General features: G+C 39.1%; 1 protein-coding gene across 1 annotated transcript in view; it reads left to right on the top strand.

Moving 5' to 3' along the window:
* Positions 1-13599, top strand: part of LTA4H (leukotriene A4 hydrolase) — a 36296-nt gene that overhangs the window by 20824 nt on the left and 1873 nt on the right. The window contains exons 12-16 of the mRNA XM_077772305.1: positions 497-641; positions 1648-1751; positions 2175-2245; positions 4590-4644; positions 11609-11704. Of these exons, the coding sequence (XP_077628431.1) occupies positions 497-641; positions 1648-1751; positions 2175-2245; positions 4590-4644; positions 11609-11704 (471 nt within the window). The remainder of the gene's footprint in view (positions 1-496; positions 642-1647; positions 1752-2174; positions 2246-4589; positions 4645-11608; positions 11705-13599) is intronic.

Raw genomic sequence — 13599 nt, forward strand, 5'->3', positions numbered from 1 at the left:
CTTTACTAGGTAGCAATAAGAAAGCCATTTTTACAGGTGTGGAAATTCAGCCAGATACTGGTATAATCTTCTATTGATACATACTAGTCATTATGCTGTGTAAGGTTATGTTCATGACCAATAGGACCTCATTGGGTCTTTACAATTACTGTAATTACAATAATTACAATTATTACAAATAGCCAGTTACTTAGTTTGAATTTATTTGGTATAGTTATGTCATTTTTCAATGCTCCTTCCTGAAGGCTGAATTTGCTGACCAGGAATTGAAACATTTTTCTAGTTTTTTTTTTTAATAATAAAACCCACTATGCGTATTATGGAACACGACACAAGTAGCCATTCCATTAATAGACCTCCAGAAATTTATGCTAACATACCTACAATTTCTAGCTTCTCAGTTTAAGTTCTAGACTGTCCTAAAGTTATGCCTCTGGGCTTGCAGGGTGGTAACAATCTTCCTGTTTAAACATTCATCTAATTCTGTGTCTTGCAGATAAAAACTTTTGGAGATACACATCCTTACACCAAGCTTGTGGTCGATCTGACGAATGTGGACCCTGATGTAGCATATTCTTCAGTTCCCTATGAGAAGGGCTTTGCTTTACTCTTTTACCTTGAACAACTTCTTGGGGGCCCAGGCAAGTACTTGGCATTTTCTGATTTTTTGTCTTTGAGAGCAGTGCGAACAATAAGAATTTTTAACTGTTGTGTTTGCTTCATTTTATTCTTTGAACTCATTCTGTACGTAGCTGCTAAAGAAAATCTGTATCGTCATTTTATATGTGGCCTCTCCACTTAAAACCTTGAATCACTGCTGAATTCTAAATTGTGTTGCTTGTCTTAAAGAAAATACATCAGTATTTTAAAAATTAGGAAAATAGTAGGTACTCATTGAAAAAAAAAGTTATGTGGTACAGAAGTTTGTAAGAGTAACAAGTGAGAGTCCTTCAGGCCCTTTCCACTCCCCAGATAACCACTGTTAGCAGATTGGTGTGCATGGCTCCAGATTTTTTTCTAAGAATAAATGAACAAATATATTTTAATTACAGAAAATGGATCATATGTATATAGAACTTGTTCTTTTTTTAAAATTCAGCAATGTTCCACAGACATCCATGTCAGAACATACATCTTTATCTTAATGTTCTTTAATGCTACCATACTTGTTCATGATACAGATGTGCTGAGTTTTTGTAACCTTCCCCTATTAATGGGTTCTGAAGTGTTCTCCTTTGCCCACGGACTTTGAAGACCCTTCCTCACCCACGTGTATTCTGCCTATCTCAAATTATTCCCCTTTTTTCGGGTCACACCAAGGCCATTGCTTTTAGAATTTGTGTTGTGGGTTCCTTCTATATTTCTTCATTGTATCTTCCTCTTAACTTGTAATTAGGATTTCTCTTCTCCCTTCCACCAAATTACATTTATTTTTCAAGGCCCAGCTTAAGTCCTACCTCCTTTTTTGAACATTCATTCTTTCACCACTGAAGCCTTTACTGGTTTCCCTATGTTCTGAAAGTTCTCTGTTCTCTATGGTTAATAGTACCACACCAAGGACCCTGCCAAAATATTAAATAGTTACCTTTCCATTAATCAACTTTTCTTTTTCCTTTTTTTTTTCTTTTTTTTTTTTTTAACTATTAGAGGTTTTCCTAGGATTTCTAAAGGCTTATGTTAACAAGTTTTCCTATAAGAGCATAACCACTGATGACTGGAAGGATTTCCTGTATTCCCACTTTAAAGATAAGGTTGGCTTTTAAAAACTTTCTTATTTTACATGCCCAGTATATCATCATTTAATGGCATTTGTTAGCCTGATTTAAATTACTCAATAGTAGTATTGGTCTAGAATTTAAGATTCAACCTTTCATTGTATTTTTTCCTATTTAAAGTGTGATCTCAACATGAACTCATGTGTATATTTCAGAGAGATCTGCAACAGTATGTTTCAGAAATGTGTTTTTGTATGTATTTAATTTTCTTAGTTTAGTTATTTAATAGAACACTACTGGTTCATATAAATTCATTTTAGAAAAGAGACTTAGAAATTATCTTGACATGTCAATATAGACAAAATTATAGAATTGAGGACCTAAAAGTCTGTGTTAGATTTTTTTTTTCCAATGGAAAAGGTTATTCTGTAGCAAACTGGGTGCTCTTCCTGTTTACAGGTTGATCTTCTCAATCAAGTTGATTGGAATGCCTGGCTGTACTCTCCTGGAATGCCTCCTGTGAAACCCAAGTCAGTACTTAGCTGTTAATGCTTTCCTTCTCTTTCTCCTAAATCCTCGAGCTCCTTCAAGATACCTGAGAGTTTTATGACCTTCTTAAGCTGTGACTAGTTAGCAAGTAGATTTCATAGGTGTTTGAACCTTAACCCTGAGGTCAAAAGAATCATTTCCATGATATTATAAATATAGAAATCAATGAATTGCAGGTAATTATGGAATGCCTCCTTTTAACTCAAGGTTGGTGATACAAAGAGTATATCTCCCTTTCCTCCAAAACCTTTGTAATGGGAAATAGCTTGTCTAAGTATTATGTTAATCATTACAACTGTGTTATAAGCCATCATCCCACTTCCAGAGGAGACACATTAGTCCTAGGTAGGTAAAGTGTCTTCCCTAAGTTTGCACAGTAGGTAGTAAGAGTTGAGATTCAAACCCTGGCAGTCCTTACTCCCCCAGTATACTGTTGCTGTTGGTGTTGTTTATTTAGAGAGAGAGTGTACATGAGTTGGGGAGAGACAGAGAAAATCCTGATGCGGGGCTCAAACCCACAAACCTTGAGATCATGACCTGAGCCAAAGTCAGACACTTAACCAACTGAGCCACCCAGGTGCCACTCCACTGTGCTGCCTTTTAAACTAAATACCCTCCTGAAATCAGAGACCTGAACTCTGGTCTTCACGAGTCATGTGACGTTGCTGACTACTGTTAACTACTGTTCCCGCCACCTGGCATAGTCTGTACCCAGGTAATTCCAGTCTCAGCTCAAGAACCACTTGCTCAGAGAAACATTCCTTGACCCCTATGACCAGGTCAAGGCCCCGTATAGGGTTTCCTGGTGCAGTACCTGGCCTCTTCATTGCTGTTACCACAGTAGTAATTTTAAATTGATTTGTATGGTTACCAAAGTCTTTCTCCTTCACTGCACAGAAGCACCATGAGAGCAAGGCTCATATCTGGTTTTGCTCACTACTGTTCTTAGGACCTTGCCATAAGTAAGGGTTGCTTCTCCTGGGCTAATCCTTACATGGTTCTTTTTGTGGCAGTGGAAAGGAAGTTTTAGGGCACAAGAAAGAGATAAGCAGAGTTTTATACTGTCCCTATTGCTCCTTATGAAATCAGTGCTAAGAAATATTCTAGCTGAAGGGGATTTACTGCCTGAGCAGTTTAATGCCTCTGATCCCATTTGGTCTTGGGGACAAACAAGAGGTTTTCCCTGCAGTCCACACCCTGACTACTTCATGAAGATTAACTGGCAGCTACTTCAAAGGAGTTTGCTGCTTTCACTCCCTTTATAATCTCCTCTAAGGCACAAACTCTCTAAGCAGGTTCAATGGTAACTTCTAATCAAAACCTATTTCATTTAGGCCCTAAGGGGCAGGTTCCCTACTGTTCTCTCTTAGAAACATTTTACAGCAAGCAAGCATGATTTATGGACAAATAGGGATGTTTTGCAAAAATTTTGCACACATTATACAGTCTCTTCCATCGCTGCAAAACATGTGGTTTATTTTCTAGGTTGAGAACTCACAAATTGTAATGCAGTTTGCTTTGTGTAATGATCCGAGTTTACTTCCACTTTCTTCTGAGAAGAAATAAAATCATCACATGGTTTTGGAGTCTCCCAAGGGTCTCCTGGGACACCGTTACTTCCCCTGTGTCTATCTAGAACAGTGCCTGTCACTCGCAGATTTGTGGGATGATTAGATAGTTGGAACAACAGAATGTAAACTCCACGAAAGCAGCATGTTGTCATGTTGTCACGAGGACCTAGAATTGCGCCTGCCACACAGCAAACACTAGATCTGCCCACCTGAGCCCCAGGTCCTTCAGCAAACACACTACTGACACATCTGACTGTCTTTGTGGAGATGTTGGGGCATTCTTTCTGGAGGACAGTCAGGTGCTTCATTAATTTGGTATCCATGTGGATTTCCAGGTTCTTAGATGACGCCAGAATATTTAAGTCAGGTAGAAGATTTCCTGTTTCCATCACTCTGGGATTCCTGATCTTTATTTAAAAAGAACTTTGAGGGGCTCTTGGGTTGCTCAAAAGCATCCGACTTCGGCTCAGGTCATGATCTCATGGTTCATGGGTTTGAGCCCCGTGTTGGGCTCTGTGCTGACAGCTAGCTCAGAGCCTGGAGACTGCTTCAGATTCTGTGTCTCCCTCTCTCTGTGACCCTACCCTGCTTACACTGTCTCTGTCTCTCTCTCAGAAATAAATAAAACATTAAAAAAAATTTCTTTTTAAAGAACTTTGAAAGTTAAGTGTTTCTGTAACTTCCACGTTGCCTGTATGGAAAAGCATGTACATCTTTATGAAACTTAATCTCCAGTATTTTTTCATCTTTGCAGCTATGATATGACTCTGACAAATGCTTGCATTGCCTTAAGTCAACGGTGGATAGCGGTGAGTACTGATGTGTGATTTTGAGCTCCTTTTTGAATTGTACAGATATGTCTCTACTCATCGGGGGTGATGGGGCTGGGGCAGGTAGGGACTTTACTTATAAACTCATGTATTTGGAAAGGTTATTCATGAATCGAGTCTGGGGGTGCCTGGCTGACTCAGTCAGTAGAGTGTGTGACCTTTGATCTCGGGGTTGTGAGTTCAAGCCCCACGTTGGGTGTAGAGATTACTTACATAAATAAAATCTTAAACAACAACAGAAAGTCAGTCAAGTTTGTCCAAAGTGGTACCAGCCCTCAATGTGTAAAGTTAAGTTTAGGTGGAGGGAGCAAATAGATGTTTGATATTAGTTCCCATTTTTCTTGCTCCTTTTCAAGCCTTAAAAAAGGTACGCAAAAATATTTGCATTTTCTCTTTCTTCTTTTCCTCACAAATCATATGTAAGTTACTGCTTCAAGTATACCCCTTACCATACCAGGTGGATCTAAACTGATCTTAGATGAGTGCTAATGCCAGCTGTTAGGGAAGAACCGAGGCACGTTTGCTCTGTCGTCAGAGGGACTGTTCACGTGTCTGGAGCCCCCTTGAGGAGAACCTCTCTGTGCATATACTGAAACCCAGGTGAAGATGCACCCTGGATAGCGCTTTAATGAAAAATAACAGAAAATGTAGGAGCAATCCTGTAGACGAAGAAAAGTAACTTTCCCTCTGCCCTTTGAGTTCTTAGCTGAGACTCCTGGAATAAAAAGCAGATTACCAAGAGAAAAACAAATTTATTAACATGTATATCTCATGCATACACAGGAGAGACCCATGGAAAAATGACTAACTCAGACGTGCCTCATTCAGGACTAAACACCATTTCATTGGGAAAGGAAAGGCCTTTTGGGGGGAAATAAATGATTTTTAGGAAAGATAAATGGGTCCTTAGGAGAATAGATGGAAGGTATGTCAGTTTTGTGACGAAGTTTATCTAGCTGTGGTGTCAACTTTTAGTTTCCTTTCCTGTGATAGGAGTCAGTCTTGCCTGACTGATGAAACTCCCAGGAGAGGGGATCAATGACAGTTGAGTTCCTTTTGGAAGGTCTGTCTTTAGGCAAATGAGTGTAGTACAGAGAAGACCTCTCCTTGCCTTTCCTATTTTTCAAGAGCCTACAGCTAATTAATCTATGTGCTAAAGTAGGATATTTGGGGATAGTGTATTTTGCTACCCTTCATCCTGTTATCTGCAACAAATTTATGTGTTGCCTTTGACACTTGTTTCTAAAGTTTAGTTATAAGTAACTGATGCTAAGCAGTTAAGTGGTGAGCAGCATGGAAAAGATACAGGGGCACCTGGGTGGCTCAGTCGGGTAAGCCTCTGACTCCTGATTTTGGCTCGTGTCATGATCCCAGGGTTGTGGGATCAAGCCCTGTGTCAGGCTCCGCTGAGCGTGGAGACTGCTTAAGATTCTTTCTCCCTCCCTGTCCCTGTCCCTCCCTTCCCCACCAACCACTTGCACATGCACAGAAACAAATGAAGTTACAAGAGGTCACCAGAAAGAACCAATACTTCCACCTGAGGGGGAGTACATTGAGGTTGGCTGTGGCATGGAGGAGAGGGTATTTCAGCTGGGACGAGAGGGTATTTCAGCTGGGACTGGATATGGTTTGGGCATGGATGAGGAAAAGGACATTCTGGGTGGGACGGACAAAGTCCAAACAGAGTTTTTTTTTTAAAGCAGCAACAAAACATGGAGCCTACATGGATTAGGTGAGTTCCGCCTGGTTAGAGCTTAGAGCCTATTCTTCCGGTTCATCTCCCAACCTTCCTCTTCCCTTCTGACATGGGGCCATAGCCACAATGACTTCCATTAAATTCCACTGGGTTTCATTAAGATAGTGTTACTCCATTCCTTCTTGCCTTCTATAATGCTGCTCTCTCTGCTTCCTCCAACCCCTTACTCTCTCCTCATCCAAGGCTAAGTAAGGCTTTCCTTCCTTGTCTCCCATAGGATCCTAAACAGCCCTATCACACCATTTCTGGCTGTGTGTGTGTGTGTGTGTGTGTGTGTGTGTGTGTGCACGCACGTGTGCTATCATTAAAGTACTCTTATCAGATTGGAATGAATCAGTTAGCCAATTCAGTGAACCAGTTAATTGAAAAAATTGGCTAAAGCATGGTGTCATAAAAACTAATCATAAGGAAGACATTTTATTTTAAAACATGAATTACTCAGATTTTTACTATGGGACCAAAGCTGTATATCAGTTGCATAAACTAAATTCATGATGCACCTGTAACTTCTAATTTTAGTTTCTTTTGTTTTTTAATTTTTTTTAATGTTTATTTAGTTTTGAGAGAGACAGAGCAGGAGCAGGGAAGGGGCAGAGAGAGAGGGAGACACAGAATCCAAAGCAGGCTCCAGGCTCTGAGCTGTTAGCACACAGCCCAACATAGGGCTTAAACTCACAAACTGTGAGACCGTGACCTGAGCCGATGTCAGAAACTTAACACAACACAGACGCCCAGATGCCCCAATTTTAGTCTCTTTTAAATTAGAAATAGAATTTAAATACACTTGCAGAGCAATTGGTAGTTCCTTCTAGGTTTTCCTGTTGTTATTCCCATCTGTTTACAAAGATCTTGTCTACAATTTTGTAGCAACATTTTTTGTACGGCAATTTTTAAGTTAAAGTTGACTTAGTTTGTCCAGAACAATAAACTTAATATTTATAGAAACCTCTTTTTCTTTTGGCACTCCTCTTTCATCAGTATACCTATTATTTAACAAGATTTCCTGATTACAACTACAACGGACATAAACACATTTGGAAACAAATTTATGTAGTTAACACATAAATCAACAGGTGGGGGCAGGACGGGACCTGGGTGGCTCAGTCAGTTAAGCATCCGACTTTGGCTCAGCAAATGACCTCAGAGTTTGTGAGTTCAAGCCCCATGTTGGGCTCTGTGCTGACAGCTCAGAGCCTGGAGCCTGCTTCCAATTCTGTGACTCCCCATCTCTGCCCCTCCCCCGCTCATGCTCTGTCTGTCTCTCAATAATAAATAAACGTTAGAAATAATAATAAATCAATAGGTGGGAGAAGAAAAAGCACTGATATTGAAGGGGTCGCCCATCAGAGCATAGGGTGCACTCTGGATGCGCGTCCACTCATTTTACACAGAGGGTAGAGAGTATTGGCTCATTTAATGAGTGGTTTTAGTGGAGCTCATCTTTGTTTTTGAGAGAGAGCATGAGCAGGGGAGGTGCAGAGAGAGAAGGGATCAGAAGATCTGAAGCAGGCTCTGTTCAGACAACAGTGAACCCCATGTGGAGCTTGAACTCACAAACAACGAGCTGAAGTCAGACGCTCAACCAACTGAGCCACCCAGCTGCCCCAGTGAAGCTCATTTTTAAAAAGCTTTTACTGTATTTGTATTTTTTTTACTGTATTGTTTTTATCTGTTTCTTTTACCAGGCCATAAGCTCCTTGAGAGCAGAAACTGTTTTTATTCATCTCTGTATCCCCAGCACCATCCACATTTATTCACTGTTGGATAAATATATGAATTAGTAAAGGGAAAACAGTTTGGGAAGATAAATTAGTTTCCTATTCTAGAGAATCTTGATTGTCAAACTAAGGGATACAAAACAGAATCTGTAAACAGCAGTGGATCCTTAAAGGTTTTTGGATTGCAAACGAAATGATCAGAGTTTGCTTATTTGGACCATTAATCAAGCTGTGTAATATATAGGATCAATTAAGATGGTAAAGTTAGAGTTAGTAAGAAAGCCAGCTACTAGGTCAGATAAGATGGCATTTCAGACCAGAAGGATTGCGGGGTTTGAACTAGAACAGTGCAGGAGGAAATAAAAGATTTGAAATACTTTTGAGGTTTAATTTTAAATAGCTAGTTAAGGCCTTGAAAACATTAAATATGGAGTATAAGAAAGAGGAATGGAAAGTTCCAGGTTTTGAGGGAACCCTCTTAGAGCCAGAAGAAGGAAGAAAAACTAGGAGTAAGGCAACTCGGTAAAATGGAACAAGAAACCAAGGGAAGTGGCACCTGGGTGACTCGGTTGGCTAAGTAACTGACTCTTGATTTCAGCTCGGGTCATGATCTCACAATTGTGAGATGGAGCCTTGCGTGGGGCTCAGCACCAACGGTGTGGAGCCTGCTTGGAATCGTCTCTGTCCCTTTCTCTCTGCTCCTCACCCACTTGTGTGCATTAGCTCACTTGCTCGCTCGCTCTCTCTCTCAAATAAATATATAAACAAATAAACCTAAACCAAGGAAAGAGATACTATAATTTAAAATAAAATATAAACATCTTTCTGAAGATTCTGATAATATGACAAAGTTAGAACATTACTAATTCTTTAGATCTAGTTCACGATTTTTTTGAGGGGTAGAAAGTATCTAGGCAGCTCCTTACCTAGCAGGGTAGTTGTGCACATATATACATCGACTGTCAATACTTTGCCTGGAGTAGTGGGCTCCCTGCGTTCAGTGTTGTAACAAGAGGGACCAGAGGTGTTATGATTAGACAAATGTTTTAATTATGTACACTAAATAATTTAGAAAGATCTAATTATTCCAATGCAGAGAGGGAAATCTGGTGACTCATCTTACCACAGATCATACTTTAGCCCTTCTATCTGTGTCTTAAATTTATGTTTTGTGTAGTTCACAGACTTGTCATGGAGAAAAGCATGAGAGATCCATGCTTTGGATGGGTCTTTGACAACAATGTGATGTATTAGGACCTCTGGGGTTTTTAAATTTTTTTTAAATGTTTATTTATTTTTTGAGAGAGAGAGAGAGACAGAATCCAAAACAGGAGCCAGACTCTGAGCTGTCAGCACAGAGCCCAGCGTGGTGCTCTAACTCATGGACTGCGAGATCATGACCTGAGATGCAGTCAGTCACTTAACTGACTGAGCCACCCAGGCACCCCAGGACCTCTGTGTTCATTTGAAAAATGTATCCCAGTCCACCGACTAAAACTGCTCCTGATTTCTGCTTAGATATTCCTTTAGGCTCAGCAGCCAACATGGATGATTACAAATAGTTCACTATCAATAGGGAGGGGCCGTGTCAGAGACAGACTGAGGACACTGTAATCACTAGTTCTCTCTTTGCCTTGTTTTACTGCTCAATTGTTTTTCTTAAATATTAAACAAATGCAAAAGAAGAAAATGTATATCGCCTATCAGAAGGTGTAAAAAGGTGTACCCACCACAAACATAAGAAAGAAAACCTCAGCGATACTTTTGGACCATCCCTCCCCACCTCATCCCCCCTCTACCCACATTGCCTTCCCATCGAGGTAACCGTTACCTTGAATTTTGGTTTATCATCCCATTGCTTTTAATGTTTTTACCATTTACGATATATCCTTAATAAATATTTTAAATTTGCATCTTTTTGAGCAGAGCATGAGATTTGTAAGTTTTGATAACCAAGGTGAGGTTCCAAAGAGAGATAGTAAAGGGGGTTCTGAACAGGGAGGAAGATGTTAAATAATGTTTCTTTATAAGGATATATTTATACATTAAATTTCCTGGAAGGATATATAAGGAACTATTCAAATTGGTTACTGGGGAGTAGGACTTGGAGACAGGGCAAAAACAACGGAATTTTTCATTCAGTCCTATCTGATTTTTTTAAACATTGGATACATTTCTTTTAAAATTAAAAGAAGCCCTAGTTCATGTGAAAGATAGTATGGAGGTTCCTCAAAAAGTTAAAAATAGAAATACCCTATGATCCAGTAATCACACTACTGGGTATTTACCCAATAAATACAAAAACACTAATTCTAAGGCATACATGTACCCCTGTGTTTATAGCAGCATTAATTTACAATAGCCAAATTATGGAAGCAGCCCAAGTGTTCAATAGATTAATGGATAAAGATGATATAGTGCACATATGTACACACACACACACACACACACACAGAGTTTAATTCAGCCATAAAAAAGGAATGAAATCTTTCCATTTGCAATACCATGGATGGAGCGAGAGAGTATAACGTTAAGTGAAATCAGTTAGTCAGAGAAAGACAAATACCATACGACTTCACTCAGTGTGGAATACAAGAAACAAATAAGCAAAGGAAAAAAGAGGAGCAAACAAAGAAACAGACTCTTAACTATAGAAAACAAACTGATGGTTACCAGAGAGGGGAGGTGGGTAGGGGAATGGGTTAAATCTGTGACGGGCACTAAAGTGTCCATTTGTCATGATGAGCACTGGGTAATATATGGGATTGTTGAATCACTATATTGTATACCTGAAACTAATATAACAGTGTAGGTTGACTATACTAGAATTAAAATTAAAAAAAATAATAATAAGGAAACCCTAGTTGAAAAGAATTTAAAACTACTTAGCGATTTTTTTAATAATTACTTTGATAATCTTTATTTAATATTTCTTAATCTTATCTTCAAAGATTTTTGGCAATGAATCTTAAATTGAAAAGTACAGACACATTTTTCTTTTTCTTAGATGATTTCCAAGATTAAGTAGGGAAAACAATGTGCGGGTTTGGAGGGACACATCAGTTTGTGGCCTTTTCAGTTTATTAGTGTAGTACTTAAAAGAGTTTGCAATTTGAACTTTTATCCAAATTTTTAAATTGGCCTATAAATTAGTTGACATGTTCTTTGTAACATTTCTTTGCTTTGAAAATCTGTATATTTTGAATGATGCAAAGGTGTAAAAAGTTTTTTACTATTAATAGCCTAATTTTTCTTAAGTAATATAAATTTAAAGAGTCATGTTAGCTTTTTAAGTTACAATAACATCGTCTCAAAACTGTGAAAGTAGCTAAGGCTTAAATTTATTTTTTACCATCTTATACATCCTTGTATTTTTGTCTTTTTCTTAAGTTTTACTTCTATGTCCGATAAACCAATAAATTTTAAATTGCACATTTTGTACAGAATAACCAGGAAACATTTTTTTTAGGCCAAAGAAGAGGATTTAAATTCATTCACCACAGAAGACCTGAAGGGTCTCTCTAGTCATCAGTTGAACGAATTCTTAGCACAGATGCTCCAGAAAGTAAGTACCAGCTCATAACATGAAAAATTACAACAGGCATAATAAAAGCACAGCATTTATGTCAAACCCAACTTGGAAGAAAATGTTAATGTGAAAGCTAATGGGAAAAAATTATAACATTCATTTGTTTATTTAAAGACATTTGTTGAATGCTTATTATGTTGTTACTGTAAATATGAAAATGTGCAAGAAAGAAATAAACCACGTCCACGAAAGCTTCTAATCTAGTAGGAAAGGTCACATGCAAAATTTGGCATTTAAAGGAGGCACATTTCAGGTATCATTTGAGAAAAAATCAGTAAAGAAGGACTCTCTTCCAACTGGCATTTATCAAGGAAAGGTTTTGTGGGAGTAGACCTAGCTCTGAGCAGCACAGCGTTACAACGCAGAGGTGGAAATTCAAGTTGGAGGGAGTAGCAAGCCACCGTGTTGCAGAAGTTAATGAAGATCATTCTAGAAAGCCTGGTAGGATATGATGAATCTTGAATGGTAAGAATCAGATTTTGTAGGTAGGAAGGGATCTAACATTTTTAACAGGAAAAGGTGGATTGTAAAACAAGTCTGCTGGTGGATCAACATGAGGAACATGGGTGGTGACTCACAGGACACGCAGGGGCCACTGGTGGGAAAGGAGGGATCGGGGTGAAGGGTGAAAGGCATGGGTTTGTGCCTCCCTGGATTTGGTGGTTAACAGGAATGAGTCCAAGCAGATTTTAAGGTTTCAGACCAAGGTAATTAAAAGAATATGTGAAACAGAAAGAGGAGGCTGCATTTCGAGAGGGAGGGAATGACTGGGTCTTTACTCTTACATTAAAAGCGCTCTTGGGCCTCAGGACCTTGAGAGGGATAGAGAAGACTGGACAGTTTCCTATGGAATCAACACAAAGGGAGGAGTAGGATTTTAGGCAACACGGGCTTGGTGAGAATCAATTTTTAGTGCATCAGGTCACCATTTTTCATAAATGTCTGCAGCGCTGCCTTGTGGCCTGGGGCTAGGGAGAGGGAGGACCTGACGGGATGCTTCTAGAAGAGGCATGGCAAAAATGGGGGGAGATTGGGGGTCTAGGAGGTGACCTTAACCAGTGGACCTACCAGGGCAGACTTGGAGGTTAGCTGAGACCAAATGATTTGGGAAGGATCTGGCACCCAGAGCAGAGATGCCTCCGGAGTGAGCGTGTGGTAGGTTTTGTAAGATGAGTTGTGGCAGGAGGGGGAGTCCCCACCCACCTAGCAGCACCTCAGCCTCCCTGCTTGTCCAAACTGAGCTTGGCTTCCTTCTTTCCTCACCAGACTCGCTCCCCCTTATGTAAGGTTAAGCCAGGCACGGGAGGTTTATGAACCCCCTGAAGTTGTATACAGACATTTGTGTTTATAATAAATGTATCTTTTTCCTAAGGACAGGCTCCATATTATTCATCAGGTTCTCAAAGGACCTGTAATATAAAAGTTTAAAAACTGCTATTTTGTAAGGATATAGATAATTTAAAAGGGATTTCAGAGGAAATATGCAAAGATAAAGCTCAGGGTAATCTGTGAGGAAACAATTAAGAAACTGTGGCTTAATACAGAGAATGTGATAAATTTAAGATAGATAAAGTAGAAGGAAGAACTTGAAAGACTCTGGAAAGCGTTAGAAAGTTAGTATTTATATATATTAAAAAGTCTGAGAAGAGAAATTCTCATTTAATTCTCTAGGTACCTCACAAATTAAACTATCCCTTTGCTTCTAGTACAACATCCTTATCCAGAATAAGTTGGCACAAAATCTATTGTAGTGTGCATTTGTTTTTTTTTTTAATTTTATCTAACTTATTTCTATATTCGAAAATATTTAGCATTTTAATCTGGCTAAGAATTTCCCTCCAGCTCCTTTCTTCCAAGGAATCCTGTTGAAA

The sequence above is a fragment of the Crocuta crocuta genome, unplaced genomic scaffold (assembly GCF_008692635.1).
Source record: "Crocuta crocuta isolate KB4526 unplaced genomic scaffold, BGI_CrCroc_1.0 scaffold216, whole genome shotgun sequence".
NCBI lineage: Eukaryota > Metazoa > Chordata > Mammalia > Carnivora > Hyaenidae > Crocuta > Crocuta crocuta.